The sequence below is a fragment of the Pan troglodytes genome, chromosome 8, assembly GCF_028858775.2.
Source record: "Pan troglodytes isolate AG18354 chromosome 8, NHGRI_mPanTro3-v2.0_pri, whole genome shotgun sequence".
In the NCBI taxonomy this organism is placed as follows: Eukaryota; Metazoa; Chordata; class Mammalia; order Primates; family Hominidae; genus Pan; species Pan troglodytes.
This window is the reverse complement of record NC_072406.2, coordinates 114169877-114189918: the sequence shown is the minus strand read 5'-3', so window position 1 is coordinate 114189918 and position 20042 is coordinate 114169877. Positions and strand designations below refer to the sequence as shown.

At 51.1% G+C, this 20042-nt stretch overlaps 1 protein-coding gene across 2 annotated transcripts; it reads right to left on the bottom strand.

The window, feature by feature from the left end:
* Window positions 1–3046: 3046 nt before the first annotated feature.
* Window positions 3047–19489, bottom strand: HPS6 (HPS6 biogenesis of lysosomal organelles complex 2 subunit 3). Of its 2 annotated transcripts, none has more exons than XM_001170704.7 (2): window positions 16916–19489; window positions 3047–4164 (listed from the first exon to the last, which is right to left on the bottom strand). In XM_001170704.7, exon 1 carries the CDS (start codon window positions 19252–19254, stop codon window positions 16927–16929), a length of 2328 nt encoding a protein of 775 aa, XP_001170704.4. In that variant the 5' UTR covers window positions 19255–19489; the 3' UTR covers window positions 3047–4164; window positions 16916–16926. The 2 variants fall into 2 exon arrangements, with proteins under 2 accessions (XP_001170704.4, XP_054515851.2); XM_054659876.2 differs by having other exon boundaries at window positions 3047–4160.
* Window positions 19490–20042: the final 553 nt, after the last annotated feature.

Here is a 20042-nt window from a genome sequence, read left to right as displayed (position 1 = left end):
GAGACAGAGTCTCGCTCTGTCACCCAGGCTGGAGTGCCGTGGTGCAATCTCTGCTCACTGCAAGCTCTGCCTCCCGAGTTCACGCCATTCTCCTGCCTCAGCCTCCTGAGTAGCTGGGACTACAGGCACCCGCCACTATGCCCGGCTAATTTTTGTATTTTTTTAGTAGAGACGGGGTTTCACCGCATTAGCCAAGATGGTCTCGATCTCCTGACCTCGTGATCCGCCCGCCTCAGCCTCCCAAAGTGCTGGGATTACGGGTGTGAGCCACCTGGCTTTTTTTTTTTTTTTTTCGAGACAGGGACTCACTCTGTCACTCAGGCTGGAGTGTAATGGCACCATCTTGGCTCACTGTAGCCTCGACCTCCTGGGCTCAGATGATCCTCCCACCTCATCCTCCCGAGTAGCTGGGACTGCAGGTGCACACCACCACAACTGCCGAAATTTTGTAATTTTTGTTCAGATAGGGTTTTGCCATGTTGCCCAGGCTGGTCTTGAACTCCTGGGCTCAAGTGATCTGCCCACTTTCACCTCCCAAAGTGCTAAGATGACAGGTGTGAGCCACCACACCTAGCCACAAAATATTATCTTTACTCATGAGTTGGAAACTGGAAAAAGGCTACTTGAAACAATTGATGTGAGTGGGGTTATAGGATATCTTCCAGCCTCCTAGAGTCAAGGGGTATTACTGATATTGATTAACCTGTATGTAGCAGGGCTTTCCTTAATTGCATCTGAGGACTTTAAAAAAAATCCTCTTAGCTTTGAGTATATTGCTGAGAGACTCAGTTACTACACAGTTTGTGGGTTTTTTTGGAGAAATGGACTTGGAAAATTTGTTAGCTTTTCAATTAAAAAAGACACCCCACCCCCACCAAAGAAAAAAAAAAAGCCGCGTGTGGTCACCCATGACTATAATCCCAGCACTTTGGGAGGCTGAGGTGGAAGGATCATTTGAAGCCAGATGTTTGAGAGCAGCCTGGGGAACATGATAAGATCCTGTTTCTGCATAAAATAAAAATTAGCTTGGCATAGTGGCAAGTGCTTATAGTCCCAGCTATTTGGGAGGCTGAAGCAGGAGAATTGCTTGAGCCTAGGAGTTCGAGGTTGCAATGAGCTATGATCACACCACTGCACCATAGCCTAGGTGACAGAGCAAGACCCTGTCTCTAAAATAACTAACTAAAATAAAAATAAAGAGACTGATTTTAGCAACCCCTAAAAATCCTATTAGTGTCTCCAACTGATATGTAAAGAACTTATAAGCTTACAAATAATTTTCTCCACATTTATTCTCTCTTTTAATCCTTAAGACTGTCCTGTAAAATACTATTCTTATCTTTCATTTTTTGTGGCTGAGGAAATTGAAGCTCAGATGTCACTGAACCAAACTGGGTTCATTTGCCCACATGCAATGGAAAGCCAAACACCAAAGTATCAAGTTTTTGCAGTGAGAAAAGTTAATTGCAAGTCAACTGGAAGGGAGACAGGAGGAAACTCTCAAATCTGTCTCCCTGAGCTGGGGGATGGGTCAGGTTTTATAAACATAGGATAAGAAGGTGAGAACTGATTGGATCTTTTGATGAGGAGATGCCAGGAGGCAGGATCTGACTGGATCCTGCCATGGGGTGATGCCAGGGCTCCATCTTACTGAATCTTGGATCCCGCCATGGTGTCCACCTCTTAATTCAGTCCCTGCTCCTTGATCTGAGCACTTAGGTTCCACCATTGGCTGCATGCTTGGATCATCTGGTCATGCTCAGTTTACATGATCTTCAACCTGGGGTCCGTGGCAACTGAAAAACAACTCGCAACTTTGTTACATAAAAGTTGGACCAGGCTAGGTGCAGTGGGAGTGGTGGCTCCCGCCTGTAATCTCAGAACTTTGGGAGGCCAAGGCAAATGGATTGCTTGAGCCCAGGAGTTCCAGACTAGCCTGGGCAACATGGCGAAACCCTGTCTCTACAAAAACTGGCCAGGTATGGTGGTGTGCATCTGTAGTCCCAGCTACTTGGGGGGCTGAGGCAGGAGGATCGCTTGAGATGCGAAAGTCGAGGCTGCAGTGAGCAGTGATCGAGCCACTGCACTCCAGCCTGGGCGACAAGTGAGACCCTGTCTCATAAAAAATAAAGATGGCCAGGCGCAGTGGCTCATGCTTGTAATCCCAGCACTTTGGGAGGCCGAGGCGGGTGGATCATGAGGTCAGGAGATCAAGACCATCCTGGCTAATATGGTGAAACCCCATCTCTACTAAAAAATACAAAAAATTAGCTGGGCGTGGTGGCGGGCACCTGTAGTCCCAGCTACTTGGGAGGCTGAGGCAGGAGAATGGCATGAACCCGGGAGGCAGAGGTTGCAGCGAGTGGAGATCATGCCACTGCACTCCAGCCTGGGCGACAACAAGACTCCATCTCAAAAAAAAAATAAATAAATAAAAATAAAAATTAATTAATTAATTAAGTTGGACGAGATTGGTCTGATGTGGTTATACAGAGAGGTTAAGAAAATTACCTAAGGTTACACAGCCAATAGGTGGTGAAGGAGGGATTAAATTCTCATGAATTCTTATCCAGTGAGCCTCTAGGTACACATCTAACAGTTCAGAATGCAATCCAAACAGGTCAGCAGCATGCAGAAATGCCCCAGGCCTGAGTGGGCAGCTGAGCTTCCTTCAAGAAGCAAAGACAGTCATAAAATGGAAGGATATAATTTTACATACACCTCCTTTGCTTTCTAACTTGCAAAGCTCTCGGTCCTTTGGTCACACATCTGCTTTCCCCAAGTCCAAAGTTAAAATTATGCAGCTAGGCCGGGCACAGTGGCTCATGCCTATAATCCCAGCACTTTGGGAGGCCAAGGCGGGCGGATCACCTAAGGTCAGGAGTTCGAGACCAGCCTGACCAATATGGAGAAACCCCGTCTCTACTGAAAATACAAAATTAGCTGGGCGTGGTGGCACATGCCTGTAATCCCAGCTACTCAGGAGGCTGAGGCAGGAGTCTTGCTTGAACCAGGAAGCGGAGGTTGCAGTGAGCCGAGATCGTGCCATTGCACTCCAGCCTGGGCAACAAGAGCGAAACTCTGTCTCAAAAAAAACAAAAAAAAAATTTTGCAGCTATGGCAGTCCAGCCATGGCTGGGGTCCTATTCTGCAGCTGAGAGGAGTCCATGGGGAAAGGTTCTGGCCTTAAGCCTGCAGACCCATCTTCTTTCTAGTCCCAGCTCTCTCATCTGCTAGCCAAGGAGCCAGTGTGCTGTTTGTAGCTTAGTTTTCTCATCCGTAATCTGAGCATCATAACCCCTGCCCTGTGGGCTTCAGGGATAGGAGGATCAGATGAAGTGACTGACAGGGAGGTGCTTTGAGGTATGAAATGCTCTTCAGTGTGTTAGTGGGGAGGATGGAAGTTATCCAAAGAGTCTCCAGGATTGTGGCTCCAGCTTGGCCTGGCAGAGCAGTGCCTCCTTGGGCTGGGATCAAAGCCAAGTCATCTTTCCACTGTCAATGCCAGGATCTATATTCCATTTATTGTTCTTGACTCCTTTCCTAGCAACCAAAGCTTTGAAAAGGTTCTGCAGAGCATCAGGGACCTTGCCCTTCAGCTCACTATGGAGAGGGACCAGCTGGACCAAGAGCTTCAGACACAGGGCAGCAACATCCAGGCTACCCTGGGCAAGTAAGGGAGCTCGGCCAGGAACTGCAAATTCACAGCCTAAAGCTCAACCTCAGTCTGAGCCTGGTGAAGGCTCTCCTGAGACTCTCAGCCTTTCCCTGGCATCCTGAGTCTGACCCACAAAAGACAGCCTTTACCCAAGATATAATATCCATCCCTCCTTAGGGAGCTGCAGTTATGAGGGAGACCTCACTCTTGTACAGTAGATGCATTTATTTGGGCTGCTATAACAAATTACCACACACTTGGTTTATAGCAACAGAAATTTTCTCACAGTTCTGGAGGCCAGAAGTCCCAAACCAAGGTGTCAGTAGTGCAGGTTTGTTCGGGAGGCTCCAGGAGAGAATCCGCCTCATGCCACTTTCCCAGCTTCTGGTGGCTGTCAGCAATTCTTGGTGTTTTTGGCTTGTAGACCCATCGCTCCAGTCTCTGTCTCTGCCTCTGCCTTCACATGGCTTTCTCCTTCTGTGTCTTTGTGTTTTCTTCTTTTCTGTCTTATTAGAAATATTCATTATTGGGGCTGGGCACAGTGGCTCACACCTGTAATCCCAGCAGTTTGGGAGGCTGAGGTAGGCAGATCACTTGAGTTTAGGAGTTCAAGTCCAGCCTGGCCAACAAGGTGAAACCCCATCTCTACTAAAAATACAAAAACTAGGCTGGGCACAGTGGCTCACACCTGTAATCCCAGCACTTTGGGAGGCCCAGGAGGGCAGATCACCAGGTCAGGAGATCAAGACCATCCTGGCCAACATCGTGAAACCCCATCTCTACTAAAAATACAAAAATTAGCTGGGTGTGGTAGTGCATGCCTATCATTCCAGCATTCCAGCTACTTGGGAGGCTGAGGCAGGAGAATCGCTTGAACCCAGGAGGCGGAGGTTGCAGTGAGCCGAGATTGCGCCACTGCACTCCAGCCTGGTGACAGAGTGAGACACTGCCAAAAAAAAAAAAAAAAAAAATTAGCTGGATGTGGTGGCCAGCGCCTATAATTCCACCTACTCAGGAGACTGAAGCAGGAGAATTGCTTGACCCTGGGAGGCGGAGGTTGCAGTGAGCTGAGATCGTGCCACTGCACTACTCCAGCCTGGGCAACAGAGCAAGACTCCATCTCCAAAAAGAAGAAATTAAAAAAAAAAGAAAAGAAATACTCATTATTGGATTTAGGGCTCTTCTTAATCTAGAATGATCTTCTCTTGAGATCCTCACTTTAATTACATCTGCAAATACCCTTATTCCAAATAAAGTCACATTCTGAGGTTCTAGGTGGATGCCTTTTGGGAGTCACAACTTGGTTTGTAACAAGGAGCTTCCAGTTTGATGGGAGAGACCTAACCCCACTCTTGGAGAGTCTTCTAGTCTTAGAGGTGAAATCTGCCCCTACTTTAAGAAGCCCTTGTATGACAAGGAAGACCTTGATTCGCAGCCTGGTCCTCAGGAGCCTTTAAATTGAGATAGGGCTGGGTGTGGTGGCTCACACCTATAATCCCAGTGGAGGACTGCTTGAGCCCAGGAGTTGGAGACCAGCCTGGGCAACATGGTGAAACCCTATCTCTATTTAAAAAAAAAAAAAAAAAAGAGGCCCACAAATGTTGATGACAAGGAACGGTCAGCACTGGCAAACATCCAGACCACTATTCTCTACAGAACAATGCGAGGACATTGGTCAGGATTTGGAAGAGTAAGGGCATTCATGTCAGAATTTGGAGGGGTTGGTTCTGCCTTGACAAGGCAAGTGAGGCAAGCCAGACACCTAGTCCTAATCTTTGCCCACGTATATATATATTTGTGTGTGTGTGTGTGTGTGTGTGTGTGTGTGTGGAGATGGAGTCTTGCTCTGTCGCCCAGGCTGGAGTGCAGTGGCGTGATCTCGGTTCACTGCAACCTCTGCCTCCCTGGTTCAAGTGATTTTCCTGCCTCCCAAAGTGCTGAGATTACAGGTGTGAGCCACCGCACCCAGCCTTGTCCATCTTTTTTTTTTTTTTTTACTTTCCTCAGCTCCCAGATGTAAAAGAACAGGTATCATTGTTGAATACCTTTTTGAAAATGAACCTCCATGTGATCAACAACAAAATGGGACTGTTCTCTAGGATGGGAGGTGTCCCAATATGGGTGGGGAAGCCATCAGGGTTAAACCCCTAGGAAGATCCTTCTGTCAATTCAAGCTAGCTCCCTGAACACTGTTTTCTCCTATCTTACAAGGACAAGGCCATTCAGCTGGGTTCCTTTTCTTTCCACTCTGGCGATTCCTCTCCCCTCCCCTCCCCTTCCCTTTTCTTTCTTTCTTTTTTTTTTTTTGAGGCAGGGTCTCTCCCTGTCACCCAGGCTGGAGTACAGTGGTGCAATCACAGCTCACTGTAGCCTTGACCTCCTGGGCTCAAGCAATCCACCTCAGCCTCCCGAGTAGCTGGGACTATAGGTGTGCACCACCATGCCTGGCTAATTTTTTTTTACTTTTCACAGAGACAAGGTCTCACTATGTTGCCCAGGCTGGTCCTGAGCTTAAGTGATCTTCCTGCCTCGACCTCCCAAACTGCTGAGATTACAAGTATGAGCCACTGTGCCCAACGACTCTGGGGATTTTTTTCCTGAACTGGGAGCCATATAATATCCAAATTGATCATCTGCACCCTCTTTCTTCCTTCCTACAAGCTGCAAGAGCCTCAGCCTGCTTACTGTCTACTTACTCAATCCCTGGGACTCCTCATTCCTCTAGATTGGAAGCTGAGGGGGGTACCATCTCCTCAGCTCTCCCCACACTTATTTGCCTCCCTGTTCACATCTCCCTAAAGAAAACTACATGGTACCTTTTCCTTTGAAGGATTTTACAGTTGATCATTGTGGGGAAAGAGACCCAAGGTTACCAAGTCGCTAGTCTGGGGGAAGGTGTGAAAATTTAGGAAATCTAGGAAACTTCTGCCAGCCCTGGTCTCTAGAATGAAAGGGCAGCCAGTAGTGTGGCTCTTTCTCCTCTCCTCTTAGTCCTGGCTTGAAGACACCAAGCAGGGCAACTGTTCATGTCCTCCTTGCCTCAGACATGACTGCATTTGAGCTTCTTCCAATTGGTTATTTATTTATTTATTTATTTATTTTTCTTGAGACGGAATCTTGCTCTGTCGCCCAGGCTGGAGTGCAGTGGCGCGATCTCGGCTCACTGCAATCTCTGCCTCCCGGGTTCAAGTGATTCTCCTGGCTCAGCCTCCCAAGTAGCTGGGATTACAGGCACCCGCCACCACACCTGGCTAATTTTTGTATTTTTAGTAGAGAGGGGGTTTCATCATGTTGGTCAGGCTGGTCTCAAACTCCTGACCTCAGGTGATCTGCCTGCCTCAGCCTCCCAAAGTGCTGGGATTACAGGCGTGAGCCTCCGTGCCTGGTCCTAATTTGTTATTCTCACCTCTGTATTTCCTCAGCCCCATGCGGGAACAGACCCCTTAAGGAAATATTTCTAGGAGAGCCACAAAGACTAAAGAATCTCAGTCCAAGGAGGTCTTAGTAGGGCTGACCTCCAATCTCCCTTTTCCTATAATCAGTCCCATGGAGTTGGGGTTAGAGAAAATTGCGATATTATCAGGGGACCCGTAGTCTCTCTATGGTACCCCAAAAATAGTGAACAAGAAGGCACAGATGTTGTAGTAGGTATGGGATGGGGGTATCTTCTGAGCTCCAGATCCCACTTTTACATTACCATCCCATTTCTACCATCTGCCCCCATCATTGTGAATACGCAGCTGGAAGACATTGGGATGTCAACAGAATTGATGAAACAGAAGATTTGCTGAATTCAAATTTTAAGAAATTTGGCCAGGCATGGTGGCTCACTCCTGTAATCCCAGCACTTTGGGAGGCCAAGGTAGAAGGATCACAAGGTCATGAGATGGAGACCATCTTGGCCAACATGGTGAAACCCCATCCATACTAAAATACAAAAAAAAATTAGCGGGTATGGTGGCACACGCCTGTAGTTCCAGCTACTCGGGAGGCTGAGGCAGAGGAATTGCTTGAACCCAGGAGGTGGAGGTTGCAGTGAGCCAAGATCAGGCCACTGCACTCCAGCCTGGTGACAAAGCGAGGCTCCATATCATTAAAAAAAAAAAAAAAATTGGGGCCAGATGTGGTGGCTCATCCCTGTAATTCCAGCACTTTGGGAGGCCAAGGAGGGTGGATCACCTGAGGTAAGGAGTTCGAGACCAGCCTCGCCAACATAGAGAAACCCTGTCTCTACTAAAAATACAAAAATTAGCCAGGCGTGGTGGCTGCGCGCCTGTAATCCCAGCTACTTTGGAGGCTGAGGCAGGAGAATCACTTGAACCCGGGAGGCGGAGGTTGCAGTGAGCTGAGATCGCGCCACTGCACTCTAGCCTGAGTGACAGCAAGATTCCATCTCAAAAAAAAAAAAAAAAGAAATTTGGTGTACTGATAGACTCTGTGGATTTGACTATTAATATGCACAAGTTCAGAATCCATCCCTTTGAGAGACAGGGATATGAGCACTGACCTGGGATAGATGTGAGGAAAGAAAAGGGATGACCAGGGCTTGACAGGGTATGATGGGCAACTGAAGCTGGGCGACAGAGCTGGGAGGCACAGGGCAGCCTTGCAACTGACTGAGATCTGCTGCTCTTTTGTTTTCTTTTTCTTTTCTTTTTTTATTTTTATTTTTATTTTATTTTATTTTTTGAGATGGAGTCTCATTCTGTTGCCCATGCTGGAGTGCATTTGTATAGTCTCTGGTCACTGCAACCTCTCATTCCAGGTTCAAGTGATTCTCCTACCTCAGCCTCCCAAGTAGTTGGGATTACAGGCACATGCCACCACGCCCAGCTAATTTTTGTATTTTTAGTAGAGATGGGGTTTCACCGTGTTGGCCAGGATGGTGTCGATCTCCTGACCTTGTGATCCCCCCGCCTCGGCCTCTCAAAGTGCTGGGATTACAGGCATGAGCCACCACTCCCGGCCAGCCTTTTCTTTTTTTAATAGATGAGGTCTTGCTCTATCACTCAGGCTGAGTAGCAAGATCATAGCTCTCTGCAGCCTCAAACTCCTGGGCTCAAGTGATCCTCCTGCCTTAGCCTCTTGGTAGCTAGGATTACACTGCTCCCAGACCTTTTGTTTTATTGATGACTCTTCAGCTGTCCCCTGCCTCCTTGACCCCTTGGAGCTTAGATTCCAAAAAACTATTCAGAAGAGAAAAATGGATGGACCTCAAGTTCTCTTCTGGTGTTCCCTCATGCCAAGCACTGAGGTCTCTATCCCTTGTGGGTCTGACTGCTGATATTAAGGGGATGATGGACAGGCTAACAGAGTGAGAAACATGGGGTCAAGAGCCCATTCCCAGCTCCAGTTAGATTTGCCATGAAAACAAAACCACACCCCTTCAACGTTTTCTGGGGCCACCTGGGAAGGTGCTGCATTCTACAAAGAGAAACTCTATCATTTAGTAGAGAAGCCACAGAGGTTTAGGAAATCCAGTGTTCCCTCCCTCCTTTCCTCCCTCCCTCTCTCTCTTTCTGACAAGGTCCTGCTCTGTCACCCAGGCTGCAGTGGCATGATCTCGATTCAGTGCAGCCTCAACCTGCCAGGCCCAAGTGATCCTCCTACCTCAACCTCCCGAGTAGCTGGGACTACAGGTGCATACCACCATGCCTGGCTGATTTTTTGTATTTTTTATGGAGACGGGGGTCTTACTATGTTTCCCAGGCTGGTCTTGAACTCCTGACCTCAAGCGATCCGCCCACCTCGGCCTCCCAAAGTGTTAGGATTACAGGCGTGAGCCACCATGCCTGATCCTCGCTCTCTTTCTGACTCCCCTTTTCTGGTTTGATGCTTCCTGGCTATCCACTTCCAACCTTCCACTTTGGAGCCATTTCCATCTCTTCTTCCCAAGCAACTCTTTTTTTTTTTTTTTTTTTGAGACGGAGTCTCGCTCTGTCGCCCAGACTGGAGTGCAGTGGCACGATCTCAGCTCACTGCAGGCTCCGCTTCCTGGGTTCAGGCCATTCTTCTGCCTCAGCCTCCCAAGTAGCTGGGACTACAGGCGCCCACCAACACGCCTGGCTAATTTTTGTATTTTTAGTAGAGATGGGGTTTCACCGTGTTAGCCAGGATGGTCTCCATCTCCTGACCTCATGATCCACCTGCCTCGGCCTCCCAAAGTGCTGGGATTACAGGTGTGAGCCACCACGCCTGGCTGCAACCCTTTCTTTATTCCCAGAAAAGCCACATTATGTCCTTCCCTTTCCCAATATTCACAGGGGAGACCTACTCACTAGGGAATTCACTATGGTCTGACCAGTATGGTGGAGGGAAGAAGTGGTTGCTGATGTGTCCCTCCCCACTCCTTAGGCTCCCTGTAAATTCCATACCCCACACTGACCCTCCACTATCCCAAAGAAGCTATGAGAACAACGAGCTTATCTAGTCAGTCATAAGCAGTCATTTGATTTCCCATCTGGACAACTATCTCAGTGATACCTAGATCAGCATCCCCCCTGCCCTGTCCTAGGACCTGGCCTAGGATCTCTGTGTCCCCCTGACCCAATACCTCCCCTCAGTCTACCCTTCCTTCCCTTCCTCTACTGTGGCTCCTAATAGCCTTCCCACCCCAGCAACAGGGCTCTGTAGGAAAGGCCTGCCCCTCAATTCTGAGGCTCCGGGCTGTTCCTAGAGCTTGCCTGGGGCTGTTAGGGATAAGGGCAATGCCCACCTTCCCTACTTTTCTCCAGAATAAAACAAAAATAATAGAATTTGAGATGACTGCATATCACCTTGGAATCCAAATGGCTGCCAAAGCCTGAGGACCTGAAATCTATGTAAAGCCTGAACAGTTTGCTCCTCCAGGGCCTCCAGGAGGCCCAGGATGAGATGGGTCTTCCACTTTCTTGGTGGAGGTCACCATTCCCCTTTCCTCAGCCAATCACAGCTCCTTCCCTTTTCCTCTATTCTCTAGATAATGGAAACTTCTGGAAGACCAGATCTAGCTCAGCTGCCCCATTGGCTTTATGCATTGGCCATAATTCTGGTGACAGGCCCCAAAGGACCTTCTCTCTGTGCCTTCCTTCATCCTCCCAGCATTCATACCTGAGAGCCTCCTCTGCTCCCCAGAGTGAGCAAATGTCCCTGTTTCTCCCTCCTAGGCCCCTCTCCCCATGCCCATCTGTTATCTCTCCTTTTCATTCTCTGCATCCAGTCCAGCCCCATCTTCTTCCTCATCTCTCTGATTCTGTCTCTCCTCGCCTTTGTTCTTGCTCCTGTCCTGTCTTGCTCTTGTGCAGAGACCTTCAGAGCCAGGCCCAGGCCCTCTGTTTGGGAATTACAGGAGAAAGCACTCTAAGTCTTCTATCCACCACTGGGAGTGACCCTAGGCACTCAGTCCGGACCTCACAGCCCGATTCATTCTCTCTCCCCACCTGAATTTTTATTTAAAGCAGAAATGGGGACCCATGCAGTAATAGTGTAAGCAAAGCTTATAATTCTCATGGTTTGTGAGCCCTGAAATTGTGATTCTGGAAAATATTTTTATTGGGGGGGGGCTCACCTCTATTTCACATTCCGTGCATTAAGTGAGACTTTATTTATTTTGAAAAAGTCCCAGCATCTTCCTGTACTTCAAATTCATATAAAATGTGAACTTGCTATGCCCTCCCAGGAAACTCTGCTGTGTGCCCTCAACTTCCTCCCCAGTTGGACCAAATTATCTAAGTCAGGTTGGTAGCTGGAATAGACTTCCAATCCTGGAGACGAAGAATCCTGCCAGCCCAGGTCCCCTTTCTTCTGGGTGATAACCATCCTAGTACAAGTCCAGGGCCCTTTCCCTTCTCCATAATTCTGTTCCTTGAATCTCTCCTTCCCTCTTCTCCTCTCTTGCTCTAAGAGAAGCTCCATTTACTACATCCAGAGGCTTCCTCAGTCCTTAGTTGAAAAATGGGCAAGTGTGCATGTTTGAGGGCAATGGGTGGAGTTGGCAGTGACAAGAGTAACCACCAGGGGGAGCCTGTGCCTAAGAAGAGACTGAGGTGGCATAGTGGAGCCACTCAGGACTTTTCCCCCTTCATTCTGGGGCAGTAAGGCTGCCAAGCATTCCAGCCCAGGGTGGCTCCTTATAGACGTGGGAATCTAGAGCTCCTTCCTCCCCCCTTTCTGGCTCTCCTCTTTTCCTGATTACCCGGGTCAGTGTGAACCAAACTGCTACATCTACACAATGTGAACACTTCCTAAGGACAGGTTAGGAAGAACATGGCCCCTGGAGGGCCTTATTATTTATTTATTTATTTATTTATTTTTTTAGACAGGGTCTCACTGTATTACTGGAGTGCAGTAGTGTGATCACAGCTCACTGCAGCCTGGACCTCCTGGGCTCAAGCAATCCTCCCACCTCAACCTCCCGAGAAGCTGGGACGACAGGCGTGTGCCACCATACCTGGCTAATTTTTTGTTTTTTTGTAGAGACAGGATTTTGCCATGTTGCCCAGGCTGGTTTTGAACTCCTGGGCTCAATCTATTTGCCTGCCTCAGCCTCCCAAAGTGCTGGGATTATAGGCGTGAGCCACAGTGCCCAGCCTGGATGGCGATATTCAACGTAGGGATCGATCTTCCAGACCTTTGACCTCAACCCACAATTTCCACTAGCCCCTGTCACCAGTCTCTTCCTTGGAACCTCATTGACTCAGGCTTTCCTATCCCTTCTCAAACTCTCCTGGTTTGGGGATCGGGGGCACTGGGTAGTACCAGTTATGTCCATTGCTTTCACCTCCACCTCAACTCCCAAGATGGTCCGAGCTCAGTGACTTCTTCACCCCTGCCACTGTCCTTGGTGGCTAGGTTCTGCCTTCAGATCCACCTGACTTACTGCCATCAATTTCAGGGCTGGATCAACCAAAGAGTCAGTCTGGCTTATGAAAAGAAAGGAAGAGAGCCAGAGAATCTCTACAGGCCAGAGCTTAATCCCTTCTTTTCACCCCAGGTCATAGGGCCTTGTCAGTTCCTGCATTCACAATAATAATTAGGCCGGTCGCAGTGGCTCACACCTATAATCCCAGCACTCTGGGAGGCCGAGGCAGGCAGATCACCTGAGGTCAGGAGTTCGAGACCAGCCTGACCAACATGGAGAAACCCCGTCTCTACTAAAAATACAAAATTAGCCAGGCATGGTTGTGCATGAGTGTAATCCCAGCTACTTGGGAGGCTGAGGCAGGAGAATCACTTGAACCCGGGAGGCAGAGGTTGCGACGAGCCAAGATCACACCATTGCCCTCCAGCCTGGGTAACAAAAGCAAAACTCTGTCTCAAAAATAATAATAATAATAATAATTAAACCTACTATGAACCTGGCACTGTGATACATGCTGAGGATACCAAAATACAAATAACCATGGTCTGTGTCTTCAAGGGACTTGTATACTAATCAGGGAAATGAACAAATAACTAGGCAATCACAGTATAAAAAAAGAGAAGACTGGAAGAGAAGACTGGAGAGGCAGGGCCAGACACAAAGGAAGGGATGGCTTTCTTAGGAGTTTGGCCTTTACCCTGAATGTTGGGGTAGGTGATGAACTTGATCAGATTTGCTGTAGTATACAATACTCTCGGTAACCAAGGTTAGATTTGAGGAGACAGGGATACCAATTAGAAAGCCAGTATAGGCCGGGTGCGGTGGCTCACGCCTGTAATCCCAGCACTTTGGGAGGCCGAGGCGGGCGGATCACAAGGTCAGGAGTTCAAGACCAGCCTGGGCAGCATAGTGAAAATCCATCTCTACTAAAAATACAAAGATTAACCGGGCATGGCGGTGCACGTCTGTAGTCCCAGCTACTCAGAAGGAAGGAGAATCGCTTGAACCCGGGAGGCGGAGGTTGCAGTGAGCTAAGATTGCGCCATTGCACTCCAGCCTGGGTGACAGAGCAAGACTCCATCCCCTCCCAAAAAAAAAAAAGAAAAGAAAAGAAAGGCCGGGCGCAGTGGCTCATGCCTGTAATCCCAGCACTTTGGGAGGCCAGGGTGGGCGGATCACGAGGTCAGGAGATCCAGACCACCCTGGCTAACATGTGAAACCCCATCTCTACTAAAAATACAAAATAAAATAAAATAAAAAGCCAGAGTGATGGCAGGCACCTGTGGTCCTAGCTACTCAGGAGGCTGAGGTAGGAGAATGGTGTGAACCTGGGAGGCGGAGCTTGCAGTGAGGTGAGATAGCGCCACTGCACTCCAGCCTGGGAGACAGAGCGAGACTCTGTCTCAAAAAAAAAAAAAAAAAAAAAAAAAAAAATTAAAAAAAGAAAGAAAAAGGGAGGCTTGGGTCCCTGAGGCCACATAGGCAGTTGAAGGAGCCTTGCGCCCTGCTTCCTCGCCTTCACCCAGGATGCTTGCTGGGACTACTGTGCAGTACTCCTTGTGCCTAGCTTTACTGCCATGTGAACCTGAGAGAGCTCCTGAGGTGAGGCACACCTATGGAAATGCTCCTGCCCACTGGCTTAGGATCCTCCCCTCCCCTTCCCAGGGACTTCAGACCCCCCTACTCCAGTCCTGCCTGTGGACCTTGGATCTGAGACCTTGTTCACCACTCAAAACCTTCAGCAGCTGGGTGCGGTGGCATGTTCCTAAAATCCCAGCTACTTGAGAGGCTGAGGTGGGAGGAGTGCTTGAGTCCAGGGGTTCAAGTCCAGCCTAGGCAACATAGCAAGAAATTGTCTCAAAAAAAAGAAAAGAAAAAAGGCAACCAAGCCAGGCATAGTGGCCCGTGTCTGTAGTTCCAGCTACTTAGGAGGCTGAGGCAGGAGGATTGCTTGAGCCCATAAGCCATTGCACTCCAGGCTGGGCAACATAGCAAGATCCTGTCTCTTAAAAACAGAAGCAAAAAGCTGGGCATGGTGGCTCATGCCTGTAATTCCAGCACTTTGGGAGGCCAAGGTGGACGGATCACCTGAGGTCAGGAGTTCGAGAGCAGCCTGACCAACATGGAGAAACCCCATCTCTACCAAAAATACAAAATTAGCTAGGTGTGGTGGTGCATGCCTGTAATCCCAGCTACTCAGGAGGCTGAGGCAGGAGAATCGTTTGAACCCGGGAGGTGGAGGTTGCGGTGAGTCAAGATCGCACCATTGCACTCCAGCCTGGACAAGAGTGAAGCTTCGTCTCAAAAAAAAAAAAAAAAATTAAATAAATAAATAAATAAATAAGAAACCCATCAATGCCAGAACTTACCCCTTTCTCAGGTACTCAAGGCCAAGGACTTTGGCTTAAGATCTCCACCCTCCTATTCAGAGACCTCTGTCTGATAACCCTCTCAGGAACTCCATTAAAACTCAGTCACACGGTGATCCCTGTGCTGTTTCCAAAGTCCCGCATCCCTGAGCTGTCTTCCAAAGTCCTGAGATGCAGTTGGGATCACTTGCACCCTCCACATTGAAAGGAAGGATAAGGCTAGTGTGATCAAGCACCGAGCCTGTAAAAGCAGGTAAAAGTCACCATCTAAGCCCACCTGCTCTGCTCAGAGCTGCTGGGCTGGGTGGCCTTCATCTGGAGGCCCTACTAGTGGGTGGTCCCAGGGAACTTCCTTAAGCCATACAACCTTAATGAAAAACCTGGCTTCCTTCCCTTGCCCATGCCCCAGGGGCCCGCTGAGTAGAATTCCTTCTCTCCTGGGCACAGGAGGACCAAGCCAAATCTCAGGCTTGGGAGATTTGAGAAGCAACAATGATTAAGCAGGATCATGAACAGGAAGCAGCTTCCCATTGAGGAGCCATGATGAGCCCAGTTTCAAGACCAAGAAGAGGAACTCCTTCCAGACCAGGAAGAGGCTGAGGTGGAGGCCAAGACTGGAACTGTCCCTACCCCTGGGCCTCTAGCAAGAACAGTAGCTTGACTGCAGGTATTGGTAGGCAGCCTGGCTTAAGGGCCAGGACAAGGGCCATCCAAGTTCTGGAGGAGGCCAAGATGGTACCTCAGGACTTGGCCATGTAGATGAGCCACCTCAGGACCTCTATGAGGCTGAAGAGTTAACACCAGCCACAGATAAGACTAAGTAAGCTACTTCTCTCCCCTGAGAGACAGGAACTGTCCCTAGTCTCACTAGTCCTAGCCTGAGTCCACCTTAAGCCCAGGTTAAGGCTACCAGAATCTAAGCTGCAGGTCCCAGCTGAGGACAAAGCTGAGCGGCAGCCCTAACCTTGGCCCCAACCCTGGACAAGGGGTATCTGGGACTGCGGATGATGCTGAGTAGCTGCATCCAGGGTCCTAACCTAAGCTAGAACCAGGGGTCTATCCTACGCTAGGCTGAGGAGTTACTTGGGTAGAAGTGAGCATGGGGCAAAGGCCTCTTCAGAGTTGAGCCTGTTGAATACATCCAGACAAGCAGAGATCTGTGTTGCAGACGCTCTTATTTCTTGACTTGGGAGAGTCAGCAGGAATATGGGGCTCTCCAGATAGCTCTGCCCCCAGTGAATTTTGTTACTGAGCCAGAGAGCTCTGCAGGCAGCTCTCCTGTGTGTGGCAAATCTTCCCCTAAACTAGAGGCTGCTTCAGAAATCCTGGTGGAGACAGGCAAGGACCCAGGGCCCAGTAAAGTTCCTACTCCGGAGCAGAGGAGTCCTGGGGAAAGGAAGGGTGGAGCTCTGTAGTCCTCCTCCTCCTCTTAGCAGGCCAGGGAAGCCAGCATGGAGCCAGGGATGGGGGGTACATCCAAGCCCAAGCAGGTGGGAGCTACTGGGCTGTTCAGTGAGGTGGCTCCAATCTTTGAGTTGCTACTTTCTAGCCAAATGAACTTGGTCAAGTCATTTAATTTTTCTAAACTTCTATTTCCTGTAAAATGGGAATAACATCAGTACTTTCCCCACTGGGGTTATGAGAAGCTAGCTGAGGGATTATATAAAGATGAGTAGAATGCCTGCCTTGTATTAAATGCTCATAAATGTTAAAATATTTTCATGATTGGAAGTGGGGACTTTAGCCACAAGATCCAGATCCAACCACTCCCTCTATAACCTGCATCCTCTGAGACCTGTACCTGTTTAAAAACACACAACTGTGTATATATTAAACTATGTATATATTTAACACACACATCTTAAAAATAGCTCCAGATGACAGAACAGTATTGCATACACAGGTCCATACATGGGACCCTCCAAGTCCCAGGCACCCTTCCCTGATCACTGTGTCCTAGAAATGATTTCCTGTGTCAGTGACACAGAGGACCTGTCCAAGCAAGCCTCCAGTCCCAAGCAAGCCTCCAGGCCCTGAGTGTTCTGATACCTGAAGGGTAGTCATAGGTCCCGAGGTGGAGTCGGGGGTGGAGTGCTGGGGCCCCATAGGATGTCCTCATATGGGCTTAGAACTGGGCCCGACAGCCATCCTTGAGCCCCAGTCTGCTCCAGCAGGGCTTTGAGCAAGCCCACAGTGAGAGGGGGCTCTGCTCCAGGCTCAGGGAATGGGGTTGGGGGCCCCACCTCATCTGGGAGGTATGTCCTCAGTAGAAGCAGGAGCTCAGCTGGAGCCAGTTCTGGTGGGCACAGGCGGCAAAGGAGGGGGAGGTGAGCATCAAGCCGGCGGTGCTGGGCAAACTCGGCCAGCAGCAGTTTGAAGATTTCACTTCGAAGCAGGGGACTGGAGGGGCCGAGGGCCAGGCCAGCATCCAGAGCCCGATCCCATTGTTCCTTTTGCACCAGCTGCCCAACAGCTTGGAGCACAGCTTTAGGCCGCCCACTGCTCAAGAGCAGCTCTAGCTCCAGAGCCTCAGGCCTGGTCCCCTCCTCACCTAGCACTGCCAGGGCTCGGCGATACAGGGGCAGTCCCGGGCCCCCTGCCCCCCAGCCCGGCCCACCCTGCTGCTGTGCCAGCTCCACAAAGGGTGGCAGCCATCGAGGCTCCAGCTGGCACAGACATTGGCACAGGAGTTCAAAGGGGGGCAGTATTCCATTGGGGGGTTCCTTTCCAGCGGTTATTCCCCCTAACACTTTCTTCCACACATCAGGGGGTGCTTGGGACCTCAGCTTGCCATTCCCATCTAGCTGGAGCTGCAGGGCCCTGAGGGTGGCACCCCAGGCTGCTGTAGGAAGGGCTTGGAAAACGGTGTTGAGCTGGGCTAGCTGGTCTCCTATCAACTCAGTCCTCAGCAGGCGTGCCACTTCCTGCTCCGCCAGCTCAGTCCAACCAGCCTCCTCATCATCCCCAGCCACCAGCTGGGCCTTCAGCTGTTCTAAGCCTCGGTAATCCCGAAGCTCGGTCCTCAACATGGTCAGCAGTGCAGATGGGGGCAGGTGGCCCTGGAGGATAGAAGCCAGAGCCTGAGGTGCCCGGAATGTGCTGCTGTGTCTCAGTTCTTCTGGAGTGAGCTGGGCACCCCGCAGGCTCCGCCGCTGGTAGTACCCGCAGGCCTCCTCAAACACCAGATCCTTGGCTGAAGGCAACTCAACACCCTGTGGGGCTTCCCAGCCCACACAAAACAGACCCAAGGCTGAAAGCAGACGAAGATTCCCTCGGGTCTCCAGCTCTTCCTCATCCTCCATGCCGGGGGCTGGCGGTTCTAGCAGATGTACCCTGTCTGTACTTAGGACCTTCCTCTCCAGCAGCTGCCCACTGCCCATGTCCAGCAGTTCCAATGTGGAGCCCAGCACACAGGCCAGAGTGCCCTGAAATGTGCCTAGGGCTGCAGACCCCCACGGGCCTACAGGTGCCTCCTGCAGGGTGCCCACAGCCCGGGTACCACCGTGGGACTGCACTAGGCTCACAGTGCCCCCGAAGTCAAGCAACAGCAGGCCCTGGGGAGTTGGGGCCCAGGTGTGTACAGCCAGTGGCTCCCTGGGGGACAGCAACCCAGGAAGGCCTCGGAGCAGGGTCCGGAAGTCCCATGTGTCCCCTCGTCCAGGATTCAGACTCTTACTGTAGGAGAGGCCAAGCCGTGGGGCAGCCACCATCACTTTGCCCTTGCCTGGGCTCCAGATGAGTAGAACGTGGGCCACGCCAGGCCAGGTGGTGGCAGTGGGCACTAGGAAGAGTTGTCTGCAGGAGGCCAGCAGCCCGAAGGCAGGGCAGTGGTGCAGCAGGACGTGTGTGCGGCCCAGGCTGGTGCTAGCTTCCCCGCTGGGCTCCAGAGTCCGGACGCACACACAGTGGCTGAAAGCGGCTGCTGGCGATCCTGACGGGCCCTCGGCCCGGGCCTGGCGCTCCTCGCACCACACCAGGCGGCCTCGGAGCGCCGCCACTGCCACAACGCGGGCTCCCCCGCCCGGACACAGCTCGGTGCTCTGCAGCGGCCGCCAGCCAGGCCCCACGCCCGCGCCCCACACCTCGGCCAGGCCACTCTCCCACACCAGCACCAGCGCCGGCCGCGCTGGCCACGGCAGGAAGAAGGCGTCCAGCGGGGAGGGCTGGCCGGCCGGCCAGGCCCGCTCTAGCTCCGCGCCGGGCCCTCGCGACGCGACTAGCAGCTGTGGGGCTACCGCCCCATGGGGTCGCAGGAGCAGCAAGTGGCGGCCGTCCGGACTGCCACGGACTCGGACCGCTGAGTCCCCGGCCAGCAGCTCCCGGAGCCGCGCCGCGCCGCCGAAGGCGCTCAGGTCCGAGAGCAGCCGCAGAGTCCCCGAGCGCTTCATGGCGCCGCTGCGCGGGAGCGCGCCCAGGCTTTGCCCAGGTCCAGCCGCCCAGCAGGGCGAGGCCCGATTCTCGGGGGAGCGGAGCAGGGCCAAGACTTCCGTCTCCCGTGGATGAGGTGAGCAGAGGCCGGGCCGAGCGTCGACTCCGCCCCGCCCGGCCGGCTCCGGGATGCCTCCCGCAGTCGCTGGGCCGACACTACACGCCCGCCGGGGGAGGAGCCACGGGAGCGCCCCAGGGGCTCAGCGCCTGGACCGCGCCCGCCCGGGCACGCTCTCGGCGCAGGGGGAGGCCCTTCCCCAGACCCCAGGACGCCGCCCAGTGGCCCGGAGTCCCACGCAGGAATAGGGATTCCAGCCCCCTGAGCCCCTCTCCCAAGAATCTCACCCCAATTTACTCATTCAGGAAATTTTCGTTGAGCACATGCTTTGTGCCAGGCTCTGAGTAGACAGCCCTAAACAAAATAGAAAACCTCAACCTCATGGAGATGACAATCTAGTGGAAATAGTAAACATGGCTGTGCGCAGTGGCTCACGCCTATCATCTTAGCACTTTGGGAGGCTGAGGTGGGAGGATTGCTTGAGGCCAGGCGTTCGAGACCAGCCTGAGCAACATAGGCAGACCTTGTCTCTATAAAAATTTTAAAAAGACAGAAAGAAAGAAAGAGAGAGAGAGAGAAGGAAGGAAAGAAGGAAGGAAGGAAGGAAAGAAAACCACTTCCATATCACTATGTGACAGCCTTCTCTATCCCCTAGTCCCTTTTACAGATAAGGAGGATGAAGCACAGAGA